The following is a 24,978-nucleotide window of genomic DNA, read 5'->3' as shown; positions in this document are numbered from 1 at the left end:
TTTATTATAAATAATATATACATCCACATAATATTTTGCGTCCTTCCTTCTTGTAACTATCTTTTCTCTGATGTCATGTTTACTGGCATGAGGGCGGGGCAACCTGTCAATTACATGAGATCATAGCAATAGAAAACCACAATCATCTAGTCAATTTCCAATGAACAAAATCAAGTCCCATCTTTCTTTTCTTTCTTTTTCAAAAAGCTGTTTCACTCGAATATACATCACAATATAGAAAAAAAGACTATCATAATTCATATTCTGTTTCTTGTCAGTTATTACATACTTTTTTCTAATAACTTAGTATCAAAAACATAACCAACTCAAACCCGGTGCAAAATCTATGTGTGTAAAAGCTATGTTGCACTCGCTCATGCAGACAAAACTTCCAGTCATGCAGACTCTATTGAAATGTCAAATGCTAAATTTTGCATATCTAATGTATATGTGACCATAACTTTATAACGCAATATTGTACCCTATACAACAGTCTTCAGTCTTCTTCTAAGGGTGCTGATATTTACTATAATATTACGATAATATAACATCGCATTACTGAATGTTTTCAGAGGATTCACAACCCTTGTTAGTATTCAGTACAACAGCACTCCTGCTCATAAGATACTGCTTAAATATTTTGCGTGGGCAGAGTGATGGTGAGATAAACAGGCAAACTGACAGACAGGCGAAAAACTCCACCCCTGCCATGCGCCATGTCAATAAGGATCCCTCCGCAGACCGGCTGCCATGTCGTCAGCTCACACCCTCCAGCTCTGTTTTCAATTTACACCATTGTGTCCCATGTCTTTTAGTCCATCCATCACTGTGGTGCTCATGCGGAGCTCTATCAACGCTGCAGACATTCATGACTTACCTCGAGTGCCATACTGTGAGAGGATTCCTGTCAAATTCCTAAACATAATCCATCTGGAATAAAAATAGAATGTGCCCCCTTCTGACGGTCCAGAGTGAATCTGTAACTGGAGTTGTTTTGGTGGAAGTGAGAGTAGGTTTGGGGTATGGAGATGTTCCTCCGCAACAGATGTGTCAGTGACCTTTCCATCTGTCTTGTGTTTATCCTGCTCTTATTGGGTTTGACACATTATGTTTGGAGACCATCTGAGTTTAGTTTATCATCTTTGTTTTGTCCTCTTTGACTCATTAGTGGGGATGTTGAAGAGCGTTCTCCCAAAATGTTTAATTAAAAGTGAATTAATTTTTGTTAGAGCCATGGCCTATGGTTTGCACACATGCTCTGACATGACCATTGGTCATTCATTCCTATGATAGAGAAAAATAGTTTGGTTTTTGCACTTAAAATAATAATACATTTTGCCACAAGACAATTGAATAAAAGAAGCTTAAAGAAGTTATAAGAAGATAGAAAGTTACATGCACACACACACACACACACACACACACACACACACACACACACACACACACACACACACACACACACACACACACACACACACACACGTTGTGTTAACATGTTTCATGGGGACTTTCCATAGGCAGAATGTTTTTTATACTGTATAAACTGTATGTTTTATATCCCCCTACCCTGCCCTTACCCCTAAACTTACCCATCACAGGAAACATTCTGCATTTTTAATTTCTCAAAAAAACTAATCCTTTATGATTTTTAAGATGTTTTCCTCATGGGGACTAAAAAATGTCCCCACTAGGACAAGGATTTCTGATATTGCCATCTTTGTAGGGACATTTTGTCCCCATAACGTATAGGGTTTACCCTTGGGAGAAACCAGACTCAATCGGGGTGCCAGTTCTCCTCTGACCTATTATTAAACAGTGTATAATTATTATTCTGCCAACCCTGCAAGTCATAAATCATATTAGAAATATTCAAAATTTTGGGTATCACGCAAGAGACTGGTTCATTTAGGATGGCGCGTCGATTACACAACGATATGAATACTTGAAAGATTGGAGTTATTGCATGGAGACGAGTTTATTGAGGATGACGTGCCGGTGAGGTAAATTCAAAGGAGAAACCAATTGACACAGGCTCAGCAGACACTACAGGATGTGCTGGTCATGTCCAGATGCAGGTCCACCATCCAATGCGGACATGGCCTGGATCCGGCCGACTGCAGTAAACCTCAGGATAAACAGAGAGACTAACATTAGCGTAGATGCCACTCTTTTTATGATGTGACGAGTACATCAGGTGTTATGGGAAGTTTTCCCGGTTCCGCCTGACCTAGTTAATGCAGCCTAACAATCAGTCAATTGATTTGAATAATGAAAGTAAAATGTTCTATGTGTATGCCATAGTAAAGAGATTTTAGTCTTGATTTAAACTGATAGAGTGTGTCTGCCTCCCCAACAATGCTAGGAAGACTGTTCCAGAGTGCTAAATAGGAAAAGGATCGACCGCCTGCAGTTGATTTAGATATTCTAGGTATTATCAACTGGCCAGAGTTTTGAGACCGCAATAGACGTGATGGAGTATAATCGGTTAAAAGCTTGCTTAAGTACTGGGGAGCTAAACCATTTAGTGCTTTGTAAGTAATAAGCAAGATTTTAAAATGTATGCGATGTTTAATAGGGAGCCAGTGAAGTGTTGACAGAACTGGACTAATATGATCATACTTCCTGGTTTTAGTTGGAACTCGCGCTGCTGTGTTTTGGACTAGTCTGAGTTTGTTTATTAAGCGAGCAGGGCAACCACCCAGTAGAGCATTACAATAATCTAGCCTTGAGCTCATGAACACATGTACTAACTGTTCAGCATTTTGCATTGAGAGCATGTGCCGTAATTTAGATTTTCCTCACCCTAATGTGAATCTAACCTTTTCCATTTTAGGAGCATGGAAAAAAATGGTGATAAACAGAATAGCTGCTGACTTCCAGTTAATAATTAGAAGTTGTCTAGTAATGGCATACTTAAAAAAAAAATCCATTCATGTTATTTTTTTATTTTTTTTATTTTACTAATTAGTAGTCATATTATTTTTTAATAGTCATGATTTAATAATATGTGACCATTTTTCAGTCTGTGCTCAGTGTTTGTTCTGCTTCTCATATTGACTCTTTGAAGCATCTCTGCATAGGAATAATGTATTCCATAATTTATGTTTATGTTCAGGCTGAACACCCACTTTTATGTATACATACATACATATGTATGTGTGTGTGTGTGTGTGTGTGTGTGTGTGTGTGTGTGTGTGTGTGTGTGTGTGTGTGTGTGTGTGTGTGTGTGTGTGTGTGTGTGTGTGTATGTATGTATGTATGTATGTATGTATGTATGTATGTATGTATTTCCTCCTCTGTCTGAGTGGACTGGCACATTTCACCTCCCTACAATTACTTGAACCAAGAAATAGTTTTGGCCCTATCATCGACACCTCTATGTAATGAGGTTGAATTTGAAGGTTCACTTTCTGAGGTTTGCATACTACCTAAGAGAGATGTCATTTGACCACAAAAGGAATTGAAACATTCACTTCCTAAATTGGACACAGGCAGCTCCATTAGTTGTGAAATTCTCCCAATTATAGTCTTAAAGGGCAGAACTCACTGGGTCTCATCCAAAAAGCTTTTCCTCTAGTCTACTGCAAACACATCAGCTCCATCTGTGCCCACACCCCCTAAGCCCCTCCAAACTCTCTGTCTTCATGAAGGTAGATCTATTTTTACCTACATGGTGCACCTGAAAATTATATTGTGGAGTGTAAGGTTAAGACTTTTACTCTAGATGATGTATGAGTGGAGTATTTATCACTGCAAACTCCCTGAGCAACTGATGTATGGTTCTGTTTGAACCAGGTGGATCTGATATTCTGGTGGTTAATGTTGACTCCAGAGCTCTTTTAAGCACTGTCTGCTTTCTTTAAATCGACTCAGATGGCTTATTTTTAAGTCAAAATCTTAAGACCAGGGGATGCATTGCAAGTTTTACATATTTCGCACTTGTGGATCATAACTTTGTTGTAAGTGCTGCTTCAAAATGCCAAAAGAAGAAACAGGAGCAAGAGACATAAAATAGAGAGTAGGCAATTTATTGAAAACTGCATTTAAACTCAAACAGGCCATTCATCAGCTGATACTATATTTCATTTTACAGAAGCAGTAATTATTTTTCCATCTGTTGCTTTCATACAGTCAAATATACTGTATCTAGATCTATTCATGTATCCAAAAATGCTTAAATGCAATTAATACATACATTGACATACAACAACAGCAACTTTTAAAATCACAGAGCGGGGTCAGCGCATGCTGAGGTGCACAGTGTGCAAAAGTCACCAATTTTCTGCAGAGTCAATAGCTACAGACCTACAAAATTTGTGTGGCCTTCAGATTAGCTCAAAAACAGTGCATAGAGAGCTTCATGGAATGGGTTTTCATGGCAAAGCAGCAATATCCAAGCCTTACATCACCAAATGCATTGGATGCAGTGGTGTGGGGTTGTTTTTCAGGGGTTGGGCTTGGCCCGTTAATTCCAACGAAAAGAACTCTTAATGCTTCAGCATGCCAAGACATTTTGGACAATGTCATGCTCCCGATGTTGTGGGAACAGTTTGGGGATGGCCCTTTCCTGTTCCAACATGACTGTGCACCAGTGCACAAAGTAAGGTACATAAAGACATGGATGAGAGTCCTGATCCCTGAACCCAATATAACACCTTTGGGATAAATTAGAGAGGGGACTGTGAGCCAGGCCTTCTTATCCAACAGCAGTTCATGACCTCACAAATGCACTTCTAGAAGAATGGTTAAAACTCCCATAAACACACTCCTAAACCTTGTGGAAAGCCTTCTCAGAAGAGTTGAAGCAGTTATAGCTGCAAAGGGTGGGCCAACTCCATATTAAACCCTCTAGATTAAGAATGGGATCTCAGTAAAGTTCATGTAAAGGCAGGCCTCCCAAAACTTTTGACAATATAGTGTATTATGTTCAGATATTCATACAAAATATCTTGGGGTCCACAATGGTGGCTGGAAACGTTTTCAAAAAATACTGGCAGTTAAAGAGTTAATAACCCCATTGCTTGTACAGTGAACTCTGGATTTTGTTTAAATTGAAAGCTGAATTGTGTTCCTATTCTTTCTTGTGTTTCAGGCAGATGGAGCTGCACTCTTCCGACGCTAAGCACACAATAGTCATGAGACATAAAGACACAGCCTCTGCCCAGACCTGGTTCACTCTCATGCAAACTGCCATTACAAACCTTGCCAGCAAGGTCATCAGCGAACTCCGAGAACACGCAGGCCGCCACGGCATCGCCGGGAGTCGAGAGATCCGTCACCTCGGCTGGCTAGCGGAAAAGGTGGAAACTCCATATATAAAATTTGATTAATGCAATTTAAATGTGATGATTTCAAACAATATAATTAATGTACCTGTGCTATTGACTTTCAAGGTGAGACGTCCAAGTTTGCAAAAACCTGAGACCATATAAACAAAGTTCTGTCATGAAACTCTAGCTGATAGGTCCTCAACTCAATCTGATTGCAATCACATCATTCTCTGTATGGCACAGATGATTGACTACTGATACAGCAGGAAACAATGAGCTCACTGCTCATACTTCAAGCACTTGGTGAGCATTTGCTGTATCTTTTGCTTTCCTAAGCCCTCCACCTTCCCCAGCCCCACCCATATTGATCTGCTACTCAGGGACGTCATTAGGCCTATTTTAGGCGGGCTGAAGCTACCCCAAAATGTAACAATTGTAACAAATGTAACAAAAACAATTTGATTTATCAATAACCGTATCCTCATTCGTATTTAGATGCAAAAAATGATATATATCCAGCTACCAAAAATAGCTGAAAAATCAGAAGTTTACAGAGGTATAAAGTACAAAGAGTCGTTGTGATGATGCACCGCACCATCTCTTTGCAACTGTTGCAGCTTTTAGAGCGTTAATTGCTGACCGGAGCGGTGTTGCAAGTGACGCCCGTTTCACACATACTCCGTTTTATTATAACCTTCCGGATTATAACCTTCACACTGCATGCAGACACGGTCCGGCGAACCGTTCCTGGAGTGGTGCGTACAGATCGGCGATCGTTTCCGCACCGAGTCTAGCCTATATATTTTTTGATGTGCTGGATGCGTTAAATTTAAAATGACATTGTGCATTGTTCGCATTAAAATAAACATGTATTGACGAGAAAATCTAGTCATTTCACCACAGACGCATATGATGTGAATATAGTTCATAATTCTATTATTTTGAATTATTAGCTTTTTGACTCGGGTAAAGCAAGGAAAACAACATCATACCTGGAAATTAGCTAAATAAGAAGACAATGTATAGCATTTGTCCTTCCTCCTTTCTTTTTGGAGGTGGAAAAACAAAGTTCTTTATGACCTGCTGGATTTCCTGAAAAAAGAGAAAGATTTACGAAATAAAAGACAAAATTTTTTTTTCTATTGTAATGTGTGATTTTTAACATTGACTATAATATATGTTTAAATGTTTTGCCACTTGCGTTGCGTGAGCAACTTAATATATGAATCTAAAGGCTATATAAATAAAAAGGAATTGGAGTAAAGGAATTGAATAAAGCGTTGTTTATATTATAATAGTGCTTTTAAACGTGTCATCTATGAAAGGGTCGATACAACAGGGTTTTACAACGCGGGGTTTTAAAAAGTATTAAAAAGTGATAAATCAAAATTGTCAAATTTAAGGCCATTAAAAGTGTTAAATGTGGTCTCATAGGTATTATTTTTTTCCAAATTAGGTATTATTTTTTCAGACTATCAGGTATCCTATTCTGATTGGAACTCTATCTGCGTTCGCGTTAGTTCGTTTAGATATGGGCTTTAGCATATCTGGGCACATAATCAAAGATCTTTCGTCTCCGTCTCAACGTATGTTTGATGCTGACATCATATTCAGCGGTCGTTTGGCATCATCTCAGAGCACTGCGCGCTCAACAGAAAGTGGCTGCATGGCTTACGTTTTATTTTAGACTTGCTTCAAGGCATATCTCCAACGACTGTCCCCATAAGAGCAATCTTAAACGATTTATATAAAGTCTAAAATGAACAAAAAGAGTTGTGAGAGAATGAGGCGCGATCCATAGACAGTATATAAACAGTGAGATCCGCGTGTCTGTCTGCTCTTAAAGGGACAGCAGCCAATAAAGCTTCCTGTCAGGGAACAGAGAAAAGGACTCGCTGCTCTTGACTAAATAACTTTTGTAGCTTTAATAAGGATTAACTATTTAATTTATAGTTTATGCAGTGCAGACTGCTTATAACTTTGATAAGTGTATTCAATTTCTGTATATTTTCTAACTGTTAAGACAGGAAGGGCAGGAATAAACATGACATTTATTATGGGTTTATGTTAGCTTTGTTTTAAGTTTACTTAAATTAAAAACTGTTATATTTTTGAAGCCTAATAATGAATGTAAAAAAAAAAAAAAAAATCAGTAGCTGTATTAATATCAGTAATACTGGCCTTCATTCAGAAAAAGATGCCATTTAAACAAGTATTTAAAATATACTGTCTTTATGTTGTTTCTACATTAATTTGATTAACTGTGAAATTATTATATTAAAATTTTTATTAAAAACATACAAAAACTTTTTTTTAATTGCGATTAATCACAGAAAAAATGTGTGATTAATCTAGTTAAAGTTTTTAATCGATTGACAGCACTAGTTTTTAGTATTTTGTTTAATTCAACAACTTATCACAGTTATAGAAATGTAATATTTGGCTCAGGTTTTGTTGCTGGAAAAAACACTAAATCATTGAATTGCTGATTTTCCAATTATTAATTGAAATCAAATGTGTATGCAGTAATGCTTCTCCTTAACCAACCTTTGTGAATGTTGAGATCTATTTTACTGTGTCTGAATGATAACGTATAACAGATTTCCTCCTGCTGTCGATTCTAAATCTATTCTTTTTTGTATGTTATATGTCAAAATCTGTGTAAATAATAATAGAAAGGTCGCTGATTAACACTTGCAATTCAGTGTCGTGATGGTTTTAAAAAATATTCTGAAGGTAGTAAAAAAGGTATTAAAAAGTAGTAAATTTAACTTAAGGATTGCTGTATATACCCTGTACAAGTGAATTGCAATGATGACAAGCCATGTTCAATAACCTACCAACAAGTACATTTGAAATAAAAATTAATAAATAAATGCTGTGTTTGTGGTATACAGCCGCTGATCAGTTCCGCGCTGCAAACGCAGCAAATACCAAAGCACAATAGCGCGCGCAGCTCCTGCATCGGCAACTTTAGTTTAGTCTGAGTTCGCAATGCTCCCCTCCGCCCACATACACCGATACACACGCTAATGGTGAACGGAAGATTGGTAAGTGTTGTGTATCATGATACAGTCAAATTGTAAGTTGTTTTTAATTACCTGCTTACCTTTAGCTACGTTTTCTTGAGGTAAAGGAAAGGGGATATTTTGGTTTGCTATGGAAAACTGTAATCTAGCTATAGAGAACTATCAAAATACAAGATTTTGCAAACGCAAGTTACAAATACTCTGGGACTACCCCCCCCCCCCCCCCCATTAATTCATGTATGCTATATTGTACAGCAGCAGCAATTCTTACTTTCTTACAGCAGTGTGTTGTAACTTGTGTATGTATTGGCCGTAGCAAGACCCGTACCCGTAGCAGATCTATTCCACCAAGAACAAACATATAAAAATTGTCATATCCATTACCATGCCTCTAAGACTCGTCATAACAGAAAAAAAACATTGATCAAGATGGTAAATGAAGAAAAAAAAGGTTAAATTATTTTTGCATTGAACTTGTGTTGTCACCAGCCCTTTCCAAAGTGTCCAACTGCATATAAATGCACATCAATTCAGCTTCATGGTATTCCTGCTTATGAAAGAATCTGTGTGGCATGAAAAGTAAACTCTTCTGCACGTCATTTAGCCGTATGATGTGAAAAATGTGAATAAGTAAGCTGTAGCTGTAAGCTCTAGACCCATAAGGATATCTTGCATAAAAACCCAGCATTAGCTCAAGGTCTTTGGTTTGATGTAAGTGTTCCACTGTAAAATGTTCCTGTCAAGATAATAATAACTCTGTGGAAAAAAAACTATTTTCACTTAAAACTCAGTTACAAATACCTCATTGACAGAAAACTATTTGGAGTACATTTAAAGTGCTTTTTACAAGATCATTTTGTTTTTCACATGAAAGACATTTATATCATAGTTGCTTTTAGTTTGAATATTTTAGCCTTACGGTTATATGTAAGCTGGTGTGCTCATAAACAATAACACAATTCACATTTACATATAGCACATATTTATGTATAGTCTCTCTCTAACACAAATACTGAGCAAAAATGTTGATGACATCATTCTGTCCAATCAAATGCTCTCTAGAATCTGAAGCATCCCACCACATACGTTACAAAACATTGGCTGTTTTAAAAAAGGACGGATGGTATCTCTTGATATGTCACTCTCTGACTTGACTTGGAAATGTAGCAACACATTGACGAAACCTGAGAACTTAAAAAAAAAATCACAAATACTGTACATTATTTCCCCCCAAACCGTGCCTGTTTATTGTTTGACAGTAAAGCAGGACTTCATGTGACACCAGTCCTCTGCTTCCCTCCCATTGGCCACCTCTTTGATGGTCCACTTGTACGCACATTTTTAAATTTGCCACATACTTGTGAAAATGGTACGAACATGATTCAAAACAAACTGTGATGACACACAAGCATGTCAGCAGGTCCCTGGTTATACCTTACACTCTGGTTAGAAACTGTCCAAACTGTGTAGACAGTCCATACTGAAGTGTTTTTTCCCCCTAGAAATTCTCAGAAATCGTGGCGAGCGGGTTCTAGAGCGATTGATGGTGGATGACTCTTCTCAGTGGGACCGCAGGTTTTTCCTCCCTATTAAATCTTCTTTTCATCGCCGTCTCATTAGCTGAGGCCTGGCAGGGCCGGCTAATAGAGAACTGCAATGATGGCAGGGCTGTGGGCAGCCCCGTCTCGGCCTGCCCTTTAATGAGAGCTCACCCGTTCCGTCTCCTATTACCGACCTGCCGGCCCCTTGATGAATAATTATACAAGAGGAAAAAACCTCCAGTATGCCGACTGCCCACAGACAGCGAGCAGATTTTTTTTTTGCGCAAAGGCCGGAGCTTATAACAAGGGCCTGTTTGTGGTTACGCATCTGCTTCTGATGCACTCGGTCCCCGCTGGGGTCTCTTTTTAGCCTTGAGGCAAACTGACCCTCTGAAGAGAAGCCCTGTGATTTGTGAAGATTTGAGCGATCTGTCAAGCTGTCAAAGCCCTGAGGAGAAATCTGTCATAGACGAGAGCCTCAGCAGTAAATCGCATTCAGTCTCAACTTACGGTCTTATATGGAAAACTTTTGGAACTATTACTCAATCGTAAAGCAGATTCACTTTTGAGTTTATTAAAGTCAACGTAAAATGCCATTCATAACCCATTTAACTTCTGTAATGTGATGGATTTCAGAGTGAGAACCATAGACTGTAAAAAAAATATGGACGTAGTGTCCGTGACGTCACCCATAGGATTCCGAAAAGCCGTTCTGAAGCTTAAAGTAGGGGCGAGCTGGGCGTTGTCATCTTGTGAGCGAGTCATCGTGTGTCACTCCCGGATAACAGAAAATGGGCAAAAAGATGGGATGTGCGCGGAGCTGAGGTAACGCAGTGACTATAGACAGCAGATAAATGGCTATCCACATGTAACCACGCCCTTAATTATGCATAACTTTAAGGCTTTATATAACGTAAACAAATGAGTTATAAAAAAATTCACCCCCCTCAGAGTTGTCATGAAGATCAAAATTAGCCATATAGGCAAAAACCACAATTTGTACCAGGCTGTAAACATGTTTTTTTCAGCTGTAAAGTTGAGAATTTTAACATGGGGCTCAATGAGATTCTGCTCCCTTCTGGAGCCTGCCTCTAGCGGCCAGTTAAGGAATTGCAGTTTACATTACTTCCGTATTGGCTTCAAGAGAGAACGCTGGAGGTTGTCGCTTGGTGAGAACAGAATTTTCAGTGGAAAAAAATAAAACAAATGCTGAGTGGGGCTTAATTTTATTCACCTGGAATTGATTGGATCATGTTAAGTGGGTATTTCTCAACAGAATGTTGGATAGAGGGGAGGGGTGAAAGTAAAGAGGGATTTGTGAAGTCATCCGAAAAGGAAAGTCATTTCAGAGGCAAATCAAGTTATTATATTTTCATTAAAGGTGATGACAAACACTTGTTTTTCTGGAATAACCTGCACAGATGAAGCGTTCACAGGATTGATACAATCATATTATTATATTGCCATTGTTTTTATCATTATTTTGTATTGATACTTTGTCATTTTTTTCCGTTCATATAATTTCTTTTTATATGAGTTTTTATATTATTTCAAATAATGAGAAAGCATTTTGTAAGCATACCCTCTGAAACTGAAAGTGTGGTCAGAGATGCAGAACTTGAGAAAAGCAATAACAATTGCGAGATGGGTTACGCTAAAGGGATACTTCACCGCCTTTTCAGATAAAACTGTTATTCCCTTACCTAAAACGAGTTGATGCATACCTCTCTCGTCTCAGTGCGTGCACTTAATCGCTCAGACGTGCGGTGACATTCTGATAGCATTTAGCTTAGCCTGGGCCACTAAGCCCAGTTCATTCACTATGGAACCAAACAGAGATCAAGTTAGAAGCGACCAAACACTTTCACGTTTCCCCTATTTAAATACAGTTACTCGAATAGTTGAACGATCAAGTATGGTGACATAAAATAAAACGTGGCACTTTTCTAAGTGGATTAAAAAGCAGAACTATAATGTATGGCGGAACAGCACTTCTGGGAGTACTTCGACTCGGCGCAGTAAAAAGTCCCGCCTGAAACATCCTCCCTCACATCTCCCCCTCCCCCCTATTGACAGAAATGTGAGGTGCTTCTACATCAGCGCTATTCATGCTATAATTTCCATCTGATTTTAGGAATAAATTAAGGGTAGATAGGGGTAGATAGTGGTAGCTGTCTTTTTCGGACAGGAATGTTATTCCAGGATCAACAAAATCTGTTGACACAGGAACACATCTAAGTCTGTAAAATCAGGACTTGCTTAAAAGCACCATGTATGGCTGTTTCTATGAGGAAATGGGTAGGGGAATGAAGATTGTGCATGTGCCCGCAATCCCCCCACCCCACACCCCCCAACTGGGATACATAAAGTGTACTTTGTATAGATCTTCTGTATCTGAGAACTTTGTGTGCATACTGCGCGTACTTTCAGTATGATGAACATGAATTTGCATTAAGAGGAAAAATGTGGTTTATTTTGAATTCATGTTGATTTTGAAGCTATGACATGGCTGCCTTGCTGCTTTAAAGGAACACTCCACCATTTTTAGAAATCGGGCTTATTCAACTTCTTTCCTACATTTAGATATGTGGGCAAATGCATTTTTGTCTCAGTGCATGCATTGTTTTAGTTTGGCAGGGTCATGGCTAGCTTAGTTTAGCATAATGAATGGAATCCTATGTTGCCAGCTAGCATGTCCTGAGTAAAAGTGATCCAAAAAAAAAAATAATCCACCTAATTACTTTTTGTGGCCTGTGTATTCACAACGGGTACAAATAGCGATACAGATTAAGACTAGGCAATTTCCTAGGCAGATATTGACTTGGGACTATATTATGGGGAAGCACAGGCAAAGCACTGCTACTTGGGCGCAGAGATATGAGAATCCTCAGGACGTGAGGATGAGCCGTGATATCTCTGCATCCAAGTAGCAGTGCTTCGCCTGTGCTGTGCATAATCCTCATCCTTCCCTTTTTGTTCATCAGAGTGGTCCAATGAGTGAACCCTAGGACTTTTGTCATACTTGAACCACGAGTACACAATTTTTTTTTACTGTATTCCAGGAGTTTTGTGGTTGAAAATTAAAAAAAGTAACACATCCTTCTTTTGTGGGTCAATTTGACCCCACATTTGACCCCCATAGTAATGAATGGAATGCGAGGAATGCTTCAGTACACATAGGTAACGTAACGTTAAAACGTAACAATGCTAAAACTTTACCAAAATATTTTTATATTGTCTACATACGTATTTGAATGCATACTGAAGAGATAAACTCAAGAACTGACTTAAGGATTCAGCTCATTTGCACCATATAGAACTATAATGTGGCACGATCGATAAAATATCATGTTATTTTATTTTATTTTCCCAGAAGAGGTCGGCAAAGACAACCAATGAAAGATTTATTATTTATTAACCAATGTAAGAGCTGAATTAAAGGGGTTATGCATAAAATTGTGAGTTATTTTGAATTTAAATTGAGAGAATGTGAAGAATGTGCTTAAATTATTATTTATTTATTTATTATTGATAAAATGTAGCAATTTAGATAAACAGAATTAAAAAATGTATAAAAAATGAAAACAAAATTAAATTAAATAAGCTTTCTAGACAAATTTTGATCCACGTGGGAAGGATTTGTTACAAAGTGCGAAGGAGGGATGAGGGTTAGTTAAACATGTTGTAACATGATGAGACATTGTTTCATTGAGGTCATCTGAAAAGTTTAATTTATCACATAATAAACATTTGCTGCTGGACATCAGAGCTCATTTTGCTGATGCATCAGTTAATGTTGAAGAGGCTGAATGGTTTTGAAACTACTTTGTTCTGAAGGTGTTTTGCCATGGTTACTCTAAGGTTTATCACTTCAGTATTCTACTGGCTTTGTATCAGTAGAAACCCTGGAAAACCCTCAAGTTTTCTTATTAATTATTAGGTCAAAATACAAACCTGATTCCAAAGATGGGACACTGAACAAATTGTGAATAAAAACAGAATGTAATGATCTAGAAGTTTCAAATTTCAATATTTTATTCAGAATGCAACATAGATGACACATCAAATGTTTAAACTGAAAAAAATGTATAATTTTAAGGGAAAAATAAGTTGATTTTAAATTTAAATCTCAAAAAAGTTGGGACAAGGCGATATTTACCACTGTGTGGCATCCCCTCTTCTTTTTATAACAGTCTGCAAACGTCTGGTGACTAAGGAGTCAAGTTGCTCAAGTTAAGGAATTGGAATGTTGTCACAGTCTTGTAACATGTAACACAGGCTTCTAGTTGCTCAACTATCTTAGGTCTTCTTTGTCACATCTTCCTCTTTATGATTTGCAAAATGTTTTCTATGGGTGAAAGATCTGGACTGCAGGCTGGCTGTTTCAGTACCCGGATCCTCCTTCTACACAGCCATGATATTGTTATCGATGCAGTATATGGTCTGGCATTGTCATGTTGGAAAATGCAAGGTCTTCCCTGAAAGAGACAATGTCTCTGGATGGGAGCATATGTTGTTCTAGAGCTTGGATATACCTTTCAGCATTGATGGTGCCTTTCCAGATGTGTAAGCTGCCCATGCCACACACACTCATGCAACCCCACACCATCAGAGATGCAGGCTTCTGAACTAAGGGCTAATAACAACTTGGGTTGTCCTTGTCCTCTTTTAGTCCACTTTTCAAAAAAGAACTTTAAATTTCATTTCATCTGACCACAGAACAGTTTTCCACTTTGCCACAGTCAATTTTAAATAAGCCTTGGCCCAAAGAAAACGCCTGCGCTTCTGGATCATGTTTAGATATGGCTTCTTTTTTGACCTATAGAGTTTAGCCTGCAGCGGCGAATGGCACGGTGGATTGTGTTCGCCAACAATGTTTTCTGGAAGTATTCCTGAGCCCATGTTGTGATTTCCATTACAGTAGCATTCCTGTATGTAATGCAGTCTAAAGGCCCGAAGATCACAGGCATCCAGTATGATTTTCCGGCCTTGACCCTTATGCACAGAGATTGTTCCAGATTCTCTGAATCTTTGGATGATATTATGCAATGTAGATGATAACCTCAAACTCTTTGCCTTTTTTCTTAGTGAAACTCTATTTTTCACTGCAGCATTGGGTAATTGGTGATGCTCTGCCCATTTTGACTTCTGAGAGACACTGCCACTCTGACAGGCTCTTTTTATACCCAATCATGTTTCCAATTGACCTAATAAGTTGCAAATTGGTCCTCCAGCTGTTCCTTATATATACATTTAACTTTTCCGGCCTCTTAATTCTACCTGTCCCAACTTTTCTTAATGTGTAGCTCTCATGAAAACCAAAATTAGCCAATACATTTCAAAGTGTCTAATTTTCAACATTTTATGTTATTTGTATTCTATTGTGAATAAAATATAAGTTAATGAGATTGTATAAATTGTACATAAAAAAGGAATGCAATAATTTATCAGTGTCCCAACTTTTTTGGAATCAGGTTTGTAGATATGGTACCTGAATAGATTTAGAATAGAAATAGAATAGACCTAGGCATAGACTTGGCCATGCACAAATCACTCAAGGTGTGTGTGTGTTTTTCAGACGGAAAGTGAAAGACAGCGCTGGAAGCCGGTGCTCTTGATGTTGACGGAGAAAGACCTGCTGCTGTTTGACAGTATGCCACGCATGAGAGAACACTGGCTCAGCCCGACACACACCTACCCTCTGCTCGCCACACGGTACACACTCTCACACAACGTTACTGCTGTCTTTTTGCTCGATCATACAAACACACCTTTGGAAAACCAATCATGGTACACACACCTGCACACCCCTCTGATTAACACATGCCTCTGAACACACACATGCAAACACTCACCGATTTTGCATGCCAGTTGGCAGTGCTGATAAATTGGGGACTGAAATGCACAACTGCAGTCTTTCTCAGCCATTTGGAAAGAAACAGTACAAAAGCATTACGACTATTAAAGGCCTGTTGAAGCTGTATGAGGTGGCAGCTATTACTACAAGGCATAGATTTGAAGTCCAAGTTTAACTGGACTGCAGCCCAGATCTCACTCTAGGGCAGATAGGGCAGTTATCACAGGCTCAGTTGGCATGTGTTCATATTTTGTTGTCCCTGAGATTGTCCAAAATGGTAAAAACTTTTCCAAACTTATTTTGGCTCAACTTCCTCTGTGAAATCTCAAGTTTCTGTCAAGACAGGCAGCCCCGCCAACGGTGAAATCTCATTGGACCAAATCCCACGCCAGTATGTAGTGCAATAGTGCCTGTCCACTTTTTTCAGTGGCTTTGGTTCTGCAAGTATTTTTCCTATTCATTCTTTCCATAGGGATAAAAAAAAGTTAAGTTATAAGCCTTGAACCAAACCAATCAGCAACAAAGTGAATCACTTTGATTAGACAAAAAGAAAAAGATACAAGACTGTACTTAAAGGGATAGTTCACCCAAAGATAAACCCCCCGTTGCCATGAGGAGCAGTTTTATGATGGGTAGATGCACTTTTATGGACTTCAAAAACTGCAACACTCAATGCCGTTATAAAGCTTGGAAGAACCGGGCCATTTTTTAATATAACTGATTTTAATAATTTGAAAAAAGAATGACTCATACACCTAGGATGACTTGAGGGTGAGTAAATCATGGGCTAATTTTTAATTTTTGGGTGAACTAACCCTTTAAAAGCTTTAATGGCTTTTATTTGATGTGCTTCATGAAAGCGGGTGGGATCTTTAGTGTTCCTTTGGTGACGACTTCAGTAAAAGTATATATCATTGATTAACAACCTCATAGCTTTCAATAAGCCTGTCTTTAAAGGTTTATACGCTATCATTAAAAATCAATTCCTCAAGAAAACTGTTGCACTCTCTTAAACATTAAAGGGGTGATGAATTGAGAAATCAACATTCCCTTGAGCCTTTGATATATAAAAGGTCATGGTAATATAAGAATATCCTGTAAATTTCAGAGCTGAAAACTTCCTTGTTAGTCAAAGAAAAGCTTTTATAGACACCAGGCCCAGAAAACAAGGCTCTCAAATCAATGACCAATTAGAAGGGTTAAACGCGCCTCTGTGTACGCTGCTTCTGTAGCCCTGTCCACCGACTCGTGGAGCTAAACCGAATGCGTTACTGAGCAATAAACACGCCGAAGATAGCAAGATAATCGTTTGTAAGCAAGACACAGATTGACACGGGATTTGAAGACATATTGAGATTAAAACAATGCTGTGCCTTCTATATTGGATAGGAAAGGAATGGTGCAACACACTTATGTGAGTAAAACATGTTTTTATAAGCAATAGTATTGCAGTGTTACAGATAGTGTTGATTATGTTCGTGTCTAACAGAGCATAACAGCACGCTGTCAAAGGCTGGAGAATCCCTTATTTGTTGGTTTATTGCGATTCGGGTTCAGACTCCCAGGGTTCGCAAAGCCTAACGTCCCAGGGCTGTGTGTTTTCCAGACGGGCTACCAAAATGGAAGCCAGTCGGCAGGCTGGTGAATCTTAAATAGCGAAATAACATTCTTTTATTGATCTCCATTGTGTTTGAAGAGCATGCGCATGTGCGCTCGTGTGTGGTTGGTGCATATATACACCGATCAGGCACCGGGCCAAGTAATAAAAAAATAAAAAAATCGCTGGTGGATGAGAAATCATTTTGGTTGTTTGATAAATACATTTTGACACTGAGCTCCGTCAAAGAATTATTCCGGCCGCTTTCAAAACAGTGCCTCCCTCATGTGAACTGAACTGACAGGGGAACAGAAGCTCATTAAATATGCAAATATTATCCAGCGCAGCACGCCCATCAAAACCCAGCGTTCAGGAGAGAGCCTCAAAACCAGCGTAGAAAATAGCCTATTACTTATTAGTTATAATGTTTTTTAATGTAAAAACCATGCAAACATCTTAAGTTGACCTCAGACGACAGTCTATAAAAAAACAAGCCAGTTCATGACACCTTTAAACCTGAATTAGGAGACACTGATTCCAATAGATGTTGTTGAGAAAGGGATATATGTAATAAATTATATATTACATATATCCCTAACGTAATTTTGAAACGAGTTACTACCATGTTTTTCGGATCTCGCAGGGCCTGAAACTAACTCCCGTCAACACAACCAATGTGACAACCTGCTTGCACAGAGAGCAAGCTGGGTAAAATTTTCCGCCGCTGTGTAATATCATTGCAAATCCCCATAGTAAATCCTGACAGTAGTTTTTTACAGTGAGACGACAGATGCTAAAAACACACTAGCATTTGCCAAATTCTGTGACATTATACTGTAAATTCTGCGATTCTGTCCACGTTTTCACATCCTGTAACTCATACGGCTCCGCTTTTATTTTACGGACCCCACTTTCAGAAGCCCTGCTTTAAGCTTGGAGCTTGGGTTTGAAGGCTATTCCTCAGTGATGCCTTTGAGATAATAAAACAGAAGAACAAATCTCTTATGTTGAGTTTTTTTGACCATAGGCTGGTTCATTCTGGTCCAGATAAGGGTTCACCACAGCCTGGTGGCGAGTTGTCCTTTGCCACCCGAACGGGAACCAGATTGGGTATTGAAGCGCACCTCTTCAGAGCAGAGACCTGCAAAGACTTGTCACTCTGGACCAGACACATAGTCACTGGCTGCCATGCATCTGCCGAGATGATCAAAGAAGTCACAACCAGTGAGTATTGATCCTGCTTCGTTCTCCTTTCGCAGGTCTTATTCACAGCTAAGAATCATTTTCAGCATGAGAAACATGCACAATAAGGGTTTAAAATGAAACTGCATATTTTGAAGTGGTCCATTGTAACAGGATTATTTGCCATTTCTTTACAAGGTTATTTATTTATTTGCCAAAGAATTCTTCGAAATTAACATTTTTCTCATTCAGATGTCCTAAGTTGTTTGGATGAATAACCCAATTTTTTGCATCCGAGTGAAATATTGGACGCGTTTGTGTCATTTAGTCACATCAGAATTAACTTTTTCAGTTTCCGTTAGTCTCGAACTTTACAACAAGGGAATGATCTATGCCCTTTTCATCTAGCTTTCTCTGTTTGCATTAGTTTTTCAGCTGTATTTTCTTAAAAATTATACTTGTACTTGTGTGGAATGCAGATTTGTGGTACTTGCGAGCTTCTAAGCAAAGATTAATGCGTCTCGGCCGTCTGATGTCATGGTCGGTGGCTCCTACTGTACTCTGAATTCCCAAACGTCCTGTGCTGCACTACAATGTTTTTTCTGACTTTTAGATGTATGTTATTTATACTAAAGTCGTTTTAGTAAAGAGCGTATTTTTAGAACGGAATGCCATGGCAGAGTTCCTGTGTGGTCTCAATGCAGCAGGCGAGGGGCACCGAGAAAAGCATTCTGGGAATTGAAGCTCTAAGGCAGTCCCTTAGGCCAGACTGATAGGAAATGATCTGCCGTCGCTGAACTGCATGCAAACCCCTGGAGATCACAGCGCCTTATTTGGATATCTCGCGGTTTTTCCCCTTCTGTCAGATATTTTCATATGTCCTGAGATCAGGCTTTGAGATAATTTCCACTTAACCTACAAAGCTGGAACGGCAAGTAGATAGAGATTAAACTGAGCAGTGATTAATGTTAATTTTATTGTCACGAGTTAAGCACGTTAACATCGGCGTGGGAAGGCGTATCCTGGAAAAATCTACTGAAAGAAACGCAATAAAAATAGACTGACCTTGTTACAACATGCCAGAATCACTAATTAATACATTTGGGAGAACATGATAATTACGTTGAGTTTGTAGGAGAGAGCAACAGATGCAGATCCTCTCGAAACAAACCAGACCTCTTTTATCACAACGAATAACAAGTTCGACTGGATTTGACATGTTCCTTCCCTTAAAAAGATTGTTTGCATCAGAATCTTGGAGCTGCTCCATATTTGGGATTTTATGGGAAAGGCCCAGTTGGGAGCTGGCGTTCCAGTACTTGTGTTTTTAAGTCTAATCTTGTAATCCGTTCAGAGATTGTGTCTCCAAAGATTCATTTTCTGAGGGTTCTGTAAAAATCCAGTGACGTCATATATTGATTTCATAGTTGGCCACAAGTTGGGTATAAAAAAATGGCATACTGAGTTGTTACAGCTCAGGGGCCGTTTACACGACACCGATTTCAACGAAAAAAGGAAAACTTTTTATGCGTTTTAGCCGTTCATTTACACGACAACATCCATTTACGGACCTACATTTTGAAAAGGTTTTCTCAAAGTGCAAGTTTTTTGGAAATTATACCTTTTGTCTCTGGGTAAACAACAAAAATGCGAAACATGCATGTGTATTAAGTGTTCAGTCTATAGTTTTCTTCACAAAGTGGCATAACTGGCTACAGTGTTTTTGATCGTCTTTGCGGAACGTCTGGACGCAGATGCAAAGGAAAAAACGTCAGTTTTTGTAGAACTTTGTTGTGTAAACGTACCCTTAATTTATTTAATGTTTTTTCTATTAAATTATGAATTCATATGAATCAAGTAATTAGACAACTATCCATGTGTGGGTTGATTTTCATCAAATGTGTAACATTGTGGCTCTGTGGCACTTTCCACATTGCTTTATTCATTTGAGGGGCCCATAATGACTTTAATCAAATGAGATTTTTAACTTTAGATGTATTTTTATGCTTATGCTTCGTAAAGCACATGGACTTAAAGTGTTATATGAAGTAAATGTGTTATTCATGATTTAGAAAAGATCTCTCTTTAGAAAACTCTCAGAATTGCAGACTGAATAACTGAATTAAGGCCCTGATATACTCACTCACAGCGAAGTTGTTCGTTCTTCATTTAGGGGTAAAAAGTAGTTGAAAAATACCTTTGCAGCTGTGTGCTGTTAGCAAACATCCCGATGCTGTTAAGAAATCATAGAGACAAGGATGTTTGCACAAGCTTTGCAATTTGGCACTCCACATAGCACTAATCAAACGGCTTTATGGTATTTAACATGGAAAAAACAGGTCAGTGTTGCTTTCAACTTGAGTTACACTTCAGTTTCTAGTATAAACCATCTCTCAAATGTTTGTTTTCACTTGTTGGACGTCTTGGAAGTTAGGAAACGAACTGGACAAGATTTCCACATCAAAGGGGGCGGAGCCTCAGAGCGCACCTTACCTGTTATTTAACTGCCACGGACCAATGGTAGTTCGAAGGTGTTTGAATGGTAGTTCTGGAAAGTTCGCTTTGGCAATCTGTTTCGAACTCCTGAAACAAACTCCAAACTGACTTGTCCTGACTTTGTTTGAAATGAGATCACACCAGTTCGTTCTTCGATTTCGCTTGGAGTATATTGGGGCCTTTATTGCAAAGCTGTTGTGGTTTTGAAACTGAGAAATTCCTCTGCCAGGCCATTCATGTTGAAAGGGACCAGAGTTTGTGACTAAAAAGCCCGTCTGGTGGGAAAGAGTCCCTCTGTCCTGAAGATCAAGCTGTTAGGATGGGGATAAGGTTACAGTATTGTTAAGAGTAACATGGGAACAGTATTCCGAAATCCGCCTTTTTAAGAGCCCCTCACCCAAAGTAAGTAATTAATAGGTGTTTGAGTATTTAATGTCAGTTATAATTCAGATTCAATGGGTAAATTGCAGAAGAAGATGCTTTTTCATTGCTGTAATGATCTAATCAGCCTAATGGACTGGTCGTAGCCAGAGCCGAAGGGTTTCTCAGAGATGCACAATGTGAAGAGAACACACTAGCCTCGCAATTACCCGGTCAAAGAGCGATTCAGGAAGCTTTATTGGGGCAAATGGAGGGGACAGCAGAAGTGGATCACTGGCACGCTCACAATAGACATGGTAACAGTAGGTTTCCACACATACTGTGGTGCCTGATGAGCTGTAATTGAATGTACCGGAGGAGTGATACTAGATACATGGAGTCCTGGGATGTATTTGATGGAACCAGGGAGATACTGAGCAGAGATTACTGGTGATAAGTAATGTACCAATTATCAGGCGAATCAAAGGACATTCATCTTACAGATGAAACCCACTTGCATTTTATTCATACCTTAATGGAATTAACCAGAAAGGCAGTTCAGAAATGCATCATTTATACTTTATTGTATTTTTTATAATACTTCTTTTAATATAATATATTTCTAGCTGAAATGTGAAAGCATCTGCATGAATAATTCAGTAAAAATCTTTATTATTAGATCTGTAAAGTTGATGAGGGACTAGATTTTTTATTCGCTAAGTAGAGTAGGCACACCTTAAAAGGATCTGGACAATTTCACAGATCTTTTTGAACGGAATAATTCCTGTTTGTTTTCTTTTGCGTTTCAAAATAATATGACCATCACACTTTTCAACCCTGGTATTTTTTATGAAAGTCCTAGTTTTGACGGCTATATTGAATTTGGAATATTCTTTAAACCTTGTGCTTCCATTCCTTCAGGTTGTATGTATCAGGGTCAGGACTGTCGTTTGGTCATTCACTATGAGCGAGGGTTCTCGGTCATAGCAGATGGAGAGGACAGCTCTGTGGCACATCCGCTTTTCAGCTACCCTTTTGAAAAGCTGAAGATGTCTGCCGACGACGGCGTACGGATCCTCTATTTGGATTTCGGTGGAAATGAGGGTGAAATTGTGAGTAAAGTCTGAGGTTCATTCAGCTGCAAAAAAATGAGTCATCCATGCTGAGAGTGCTTATCTGATCATTTACTTAGCTTCACTGAACTGATTCAAAACAAAATGAATCAGATTCACCAAGTCATTTGCATCATTAGTAAATGTTCATAGACATCTAAGTGCGCCATTTTACGTTTAGTAAAAATATATTTCGATAAATATTGATGTTTTTACATATATGTATATGTGTATATATATAATTTATATATAATCACATCATGACATTAATTTGATTAAAACATTTGAATCGCTTGACAGCCCTATATATATATATATATATATATATATATATATATATATATATATATATATATATATATATATATATATATAGGGCTGTCAAGCGATTCAAATGTTTTAATCAAATTAATGTCATGATGTGGTGATTGTATTCATCTTATTAACTGCAAATTCATACATCATCTCAACTTTGGTAAAAGAAATTACTCCCAAAATATCATTTAAATTCAGTATTATGTTAAATGAGAAAAGCATCAAATAAACATGGCAAAAAGTAACTTTATTACACATTAACTTTTAGGTTTCAACACTTGTTTATAGTTTGGGTAAACTATACCTCTAATGTGTTTTTATTAAAATAGATATTTTTTTTCTAATAAAATTATGCTCGAAATAAAATACTAAAACTGCCAGAAGGTGGTGGTAAATGTCTAAATAAGTCAATGATTCAAATGACTGATTCATTCAGGAATGAAGTAAATGGCTCTCATTATAAATGGGCCATTGAATCATTGGCTCACCTGATTGATTCGCTCAAAACGCAGGTTCATTCAGAAATTAAACACCGCTGTGTGTTGCTCGGAGATTCACACTTCTCTGGTTTTATAGACAATATTTTCATAGCCAAAATTGAGCAAAAGCTGACAATATTGTGTCTAAAATATAACAAGATTAACTTCTTATTTATTAAACAGTATAAAATCAATAGCACATTTGCACTCACATTTGGAACAAAAACAGCCCTTGTGTGATTTAATTCTATATTGTGATATCAATGAGATAACACATTTTTGGCCTGCTATCTTGAATTTTAGGGGCATTATAACCCCACCACGCAACGTAGTGTAAATACCCATCAATAGTAGGAATTCTTGAGAACAGGAAATGATGTATGTCTGTACTAATAAAAGGCCCCACCTGGAAGTTCCAGAGAAGATCTGCCCATTTGTTGCTCTCAACATGTGTTTGTCACATCAGGAACTTCCCTTCATTGCTTAATACCATGTGTTTTTTTTTCTATTCACAGCAACTGGACTTGCACTCCTGTCCCAAGCCTATTGTTTTTATCCTCCACTCCTTCCTATCAGCCAAGATTGCAAGATTAGGATTGGTAGCCTGAGACCGAACTGTCATAGACTGAAAAAGTGGCGTGATTATTTCAACACTGAGAAGGGAAATCCAGAACGAGGTGGAGCTCGCAAGACTGAGATGATGCGCAACTGACGCTGTAGCAAACCAGACCTCTGAATGATTTTTAATTACATTTCAGTAATGATAAACTGTATTTTTCAGAGAAATATTAATTATAGTGAAACACAATTTCACATTGATTTTCTAAGAAAAAAAAAATCAAACTATATAATGAACACTATCTTGTGATTGGAGCTAAAAATAATACTAGAAGTATTATTGTAGAATCCAATACAGCAGAGTATTCAGCACTTACAGTACCATTAACTTCTATATAACGCTAGGGAAGGCGGCCATCTGTATGACAGCTGTCAGTAATTACATCTGTCTGCCAGCTAATGTGGATTAAAGAAAGGCTAGTTTAAAACCCTGTTAATGCACATAAAAGTTAAAACATCTCGTTTAGTTTCTGGCGCTTTCACTCGGAAAACGCACTACACCGACGGTTGAGCAGAATCAACAAGGACATTCTAGAGTGGCGGTCATCAAAGAGGCATGTCAACAAACTGTCTGCTTTCACAAGGCCTGTGTGACAAAAGAGGAAATCGAGACAGGGTCAGCCCTCCCCTTCAGAACTGTATCTGTTTCCAGAGACAAATGGGAGTTTCGGTTACTCTTGACTTTCACTTCCAAAGTGCCGCTGTTTAAACTTGTGATGCGCAAAAGAAATCTTTAGCAACGCTGCCACATTTGTGTAGTTTTTTTTTTTTAAATATCCATCAGAAGAATGTTCTGAATTAATGGGAGATGTGCATGCACGCACGCTTACACAACTATTGTGGAGGCTCATATTTGCTCTTGTTGGCCTGTGGTCATATACACACACAAAGCCCATTGAAGTACCTCGGATGTCAGATTATAAATTAAGAGTACTTAAGAGTTTCCAAGTTAACCAGCAATTAGTGTCCATTGTCAGGCACTGAGCGTTCCCAGAGCGCTGCTCCATTGTAGGGGTTATGGATTTGGGGACAGCAGGGCCCCTGTGGCACAGCCTTTGTCTGATCTGTGAAACCGTCCCTGCCACATTCCAGCGCACATGACAGATCCAGGAGTCACAG

At 38.4% G+C, this 24,978-nt stretch overlaps 2 protein-coding genes across 2 annotated transcripts in view; both read left to right on the top strand.

Moving 5' to 3' along the window:
- Positions 1-24,628, top strand: part of sntb1 (syntrophin, basic 1) — a 56,267-nt gene extending 31,639 nt beyond the window's left edge. Inside the window, exons 3-7 of the mRNA XM_067449029.1 lie at positions 5,096-5,303; positions 15,422-15,558; positions 18,325-18,521; positions 22,257-22,447; positions 23,757-24,628. Coding sequence (XP_067305130.1) covers positions 5,096-5,303; positions 15,422-15,558; positions 18,325-18,521; positions 22,257-22,447; positions 23,757-23,849 — 826 coding nt within the window. The 3' untranslated portion in view covers positions 23,850-24,628. The remainder of the gene's footprint in view (positions 1-5,095; positions 5,304-15,421; positions 15,559-18,324; positions 18,522-22,256; positions 22,448-23,756) is intronic.
- The window catches only part of mrpl13 (mitochondrial ribosomal protein L13), a 237,122-nt gene that overhangs the window by 153,391 nt on the left and 58,753 nt on the right, over positions 1-24,978 (top strand). The gene's annotated exons all lie outside the window — the stretch shown is intronic.

The sequence above is a fragment of the Pseudorasbora parva genome, chromosome 7 (genome assembly GCF_024679245.1).
Source record: "Pseudorasbora parva isolate DD20220531a chromosome 7, ASM2467924v1, whole genome shotgun sequence".
Taxonomy (NCBI): Eukaryota; Metazoa; Chordata; class Actinopteri; order Cypriniformes; family Gobionidae; genus Pseudorasbora; species Pseudorasbora parva.
This window is presented reverse-complemented; position numbering and strand designations above follow the sequence as displayed.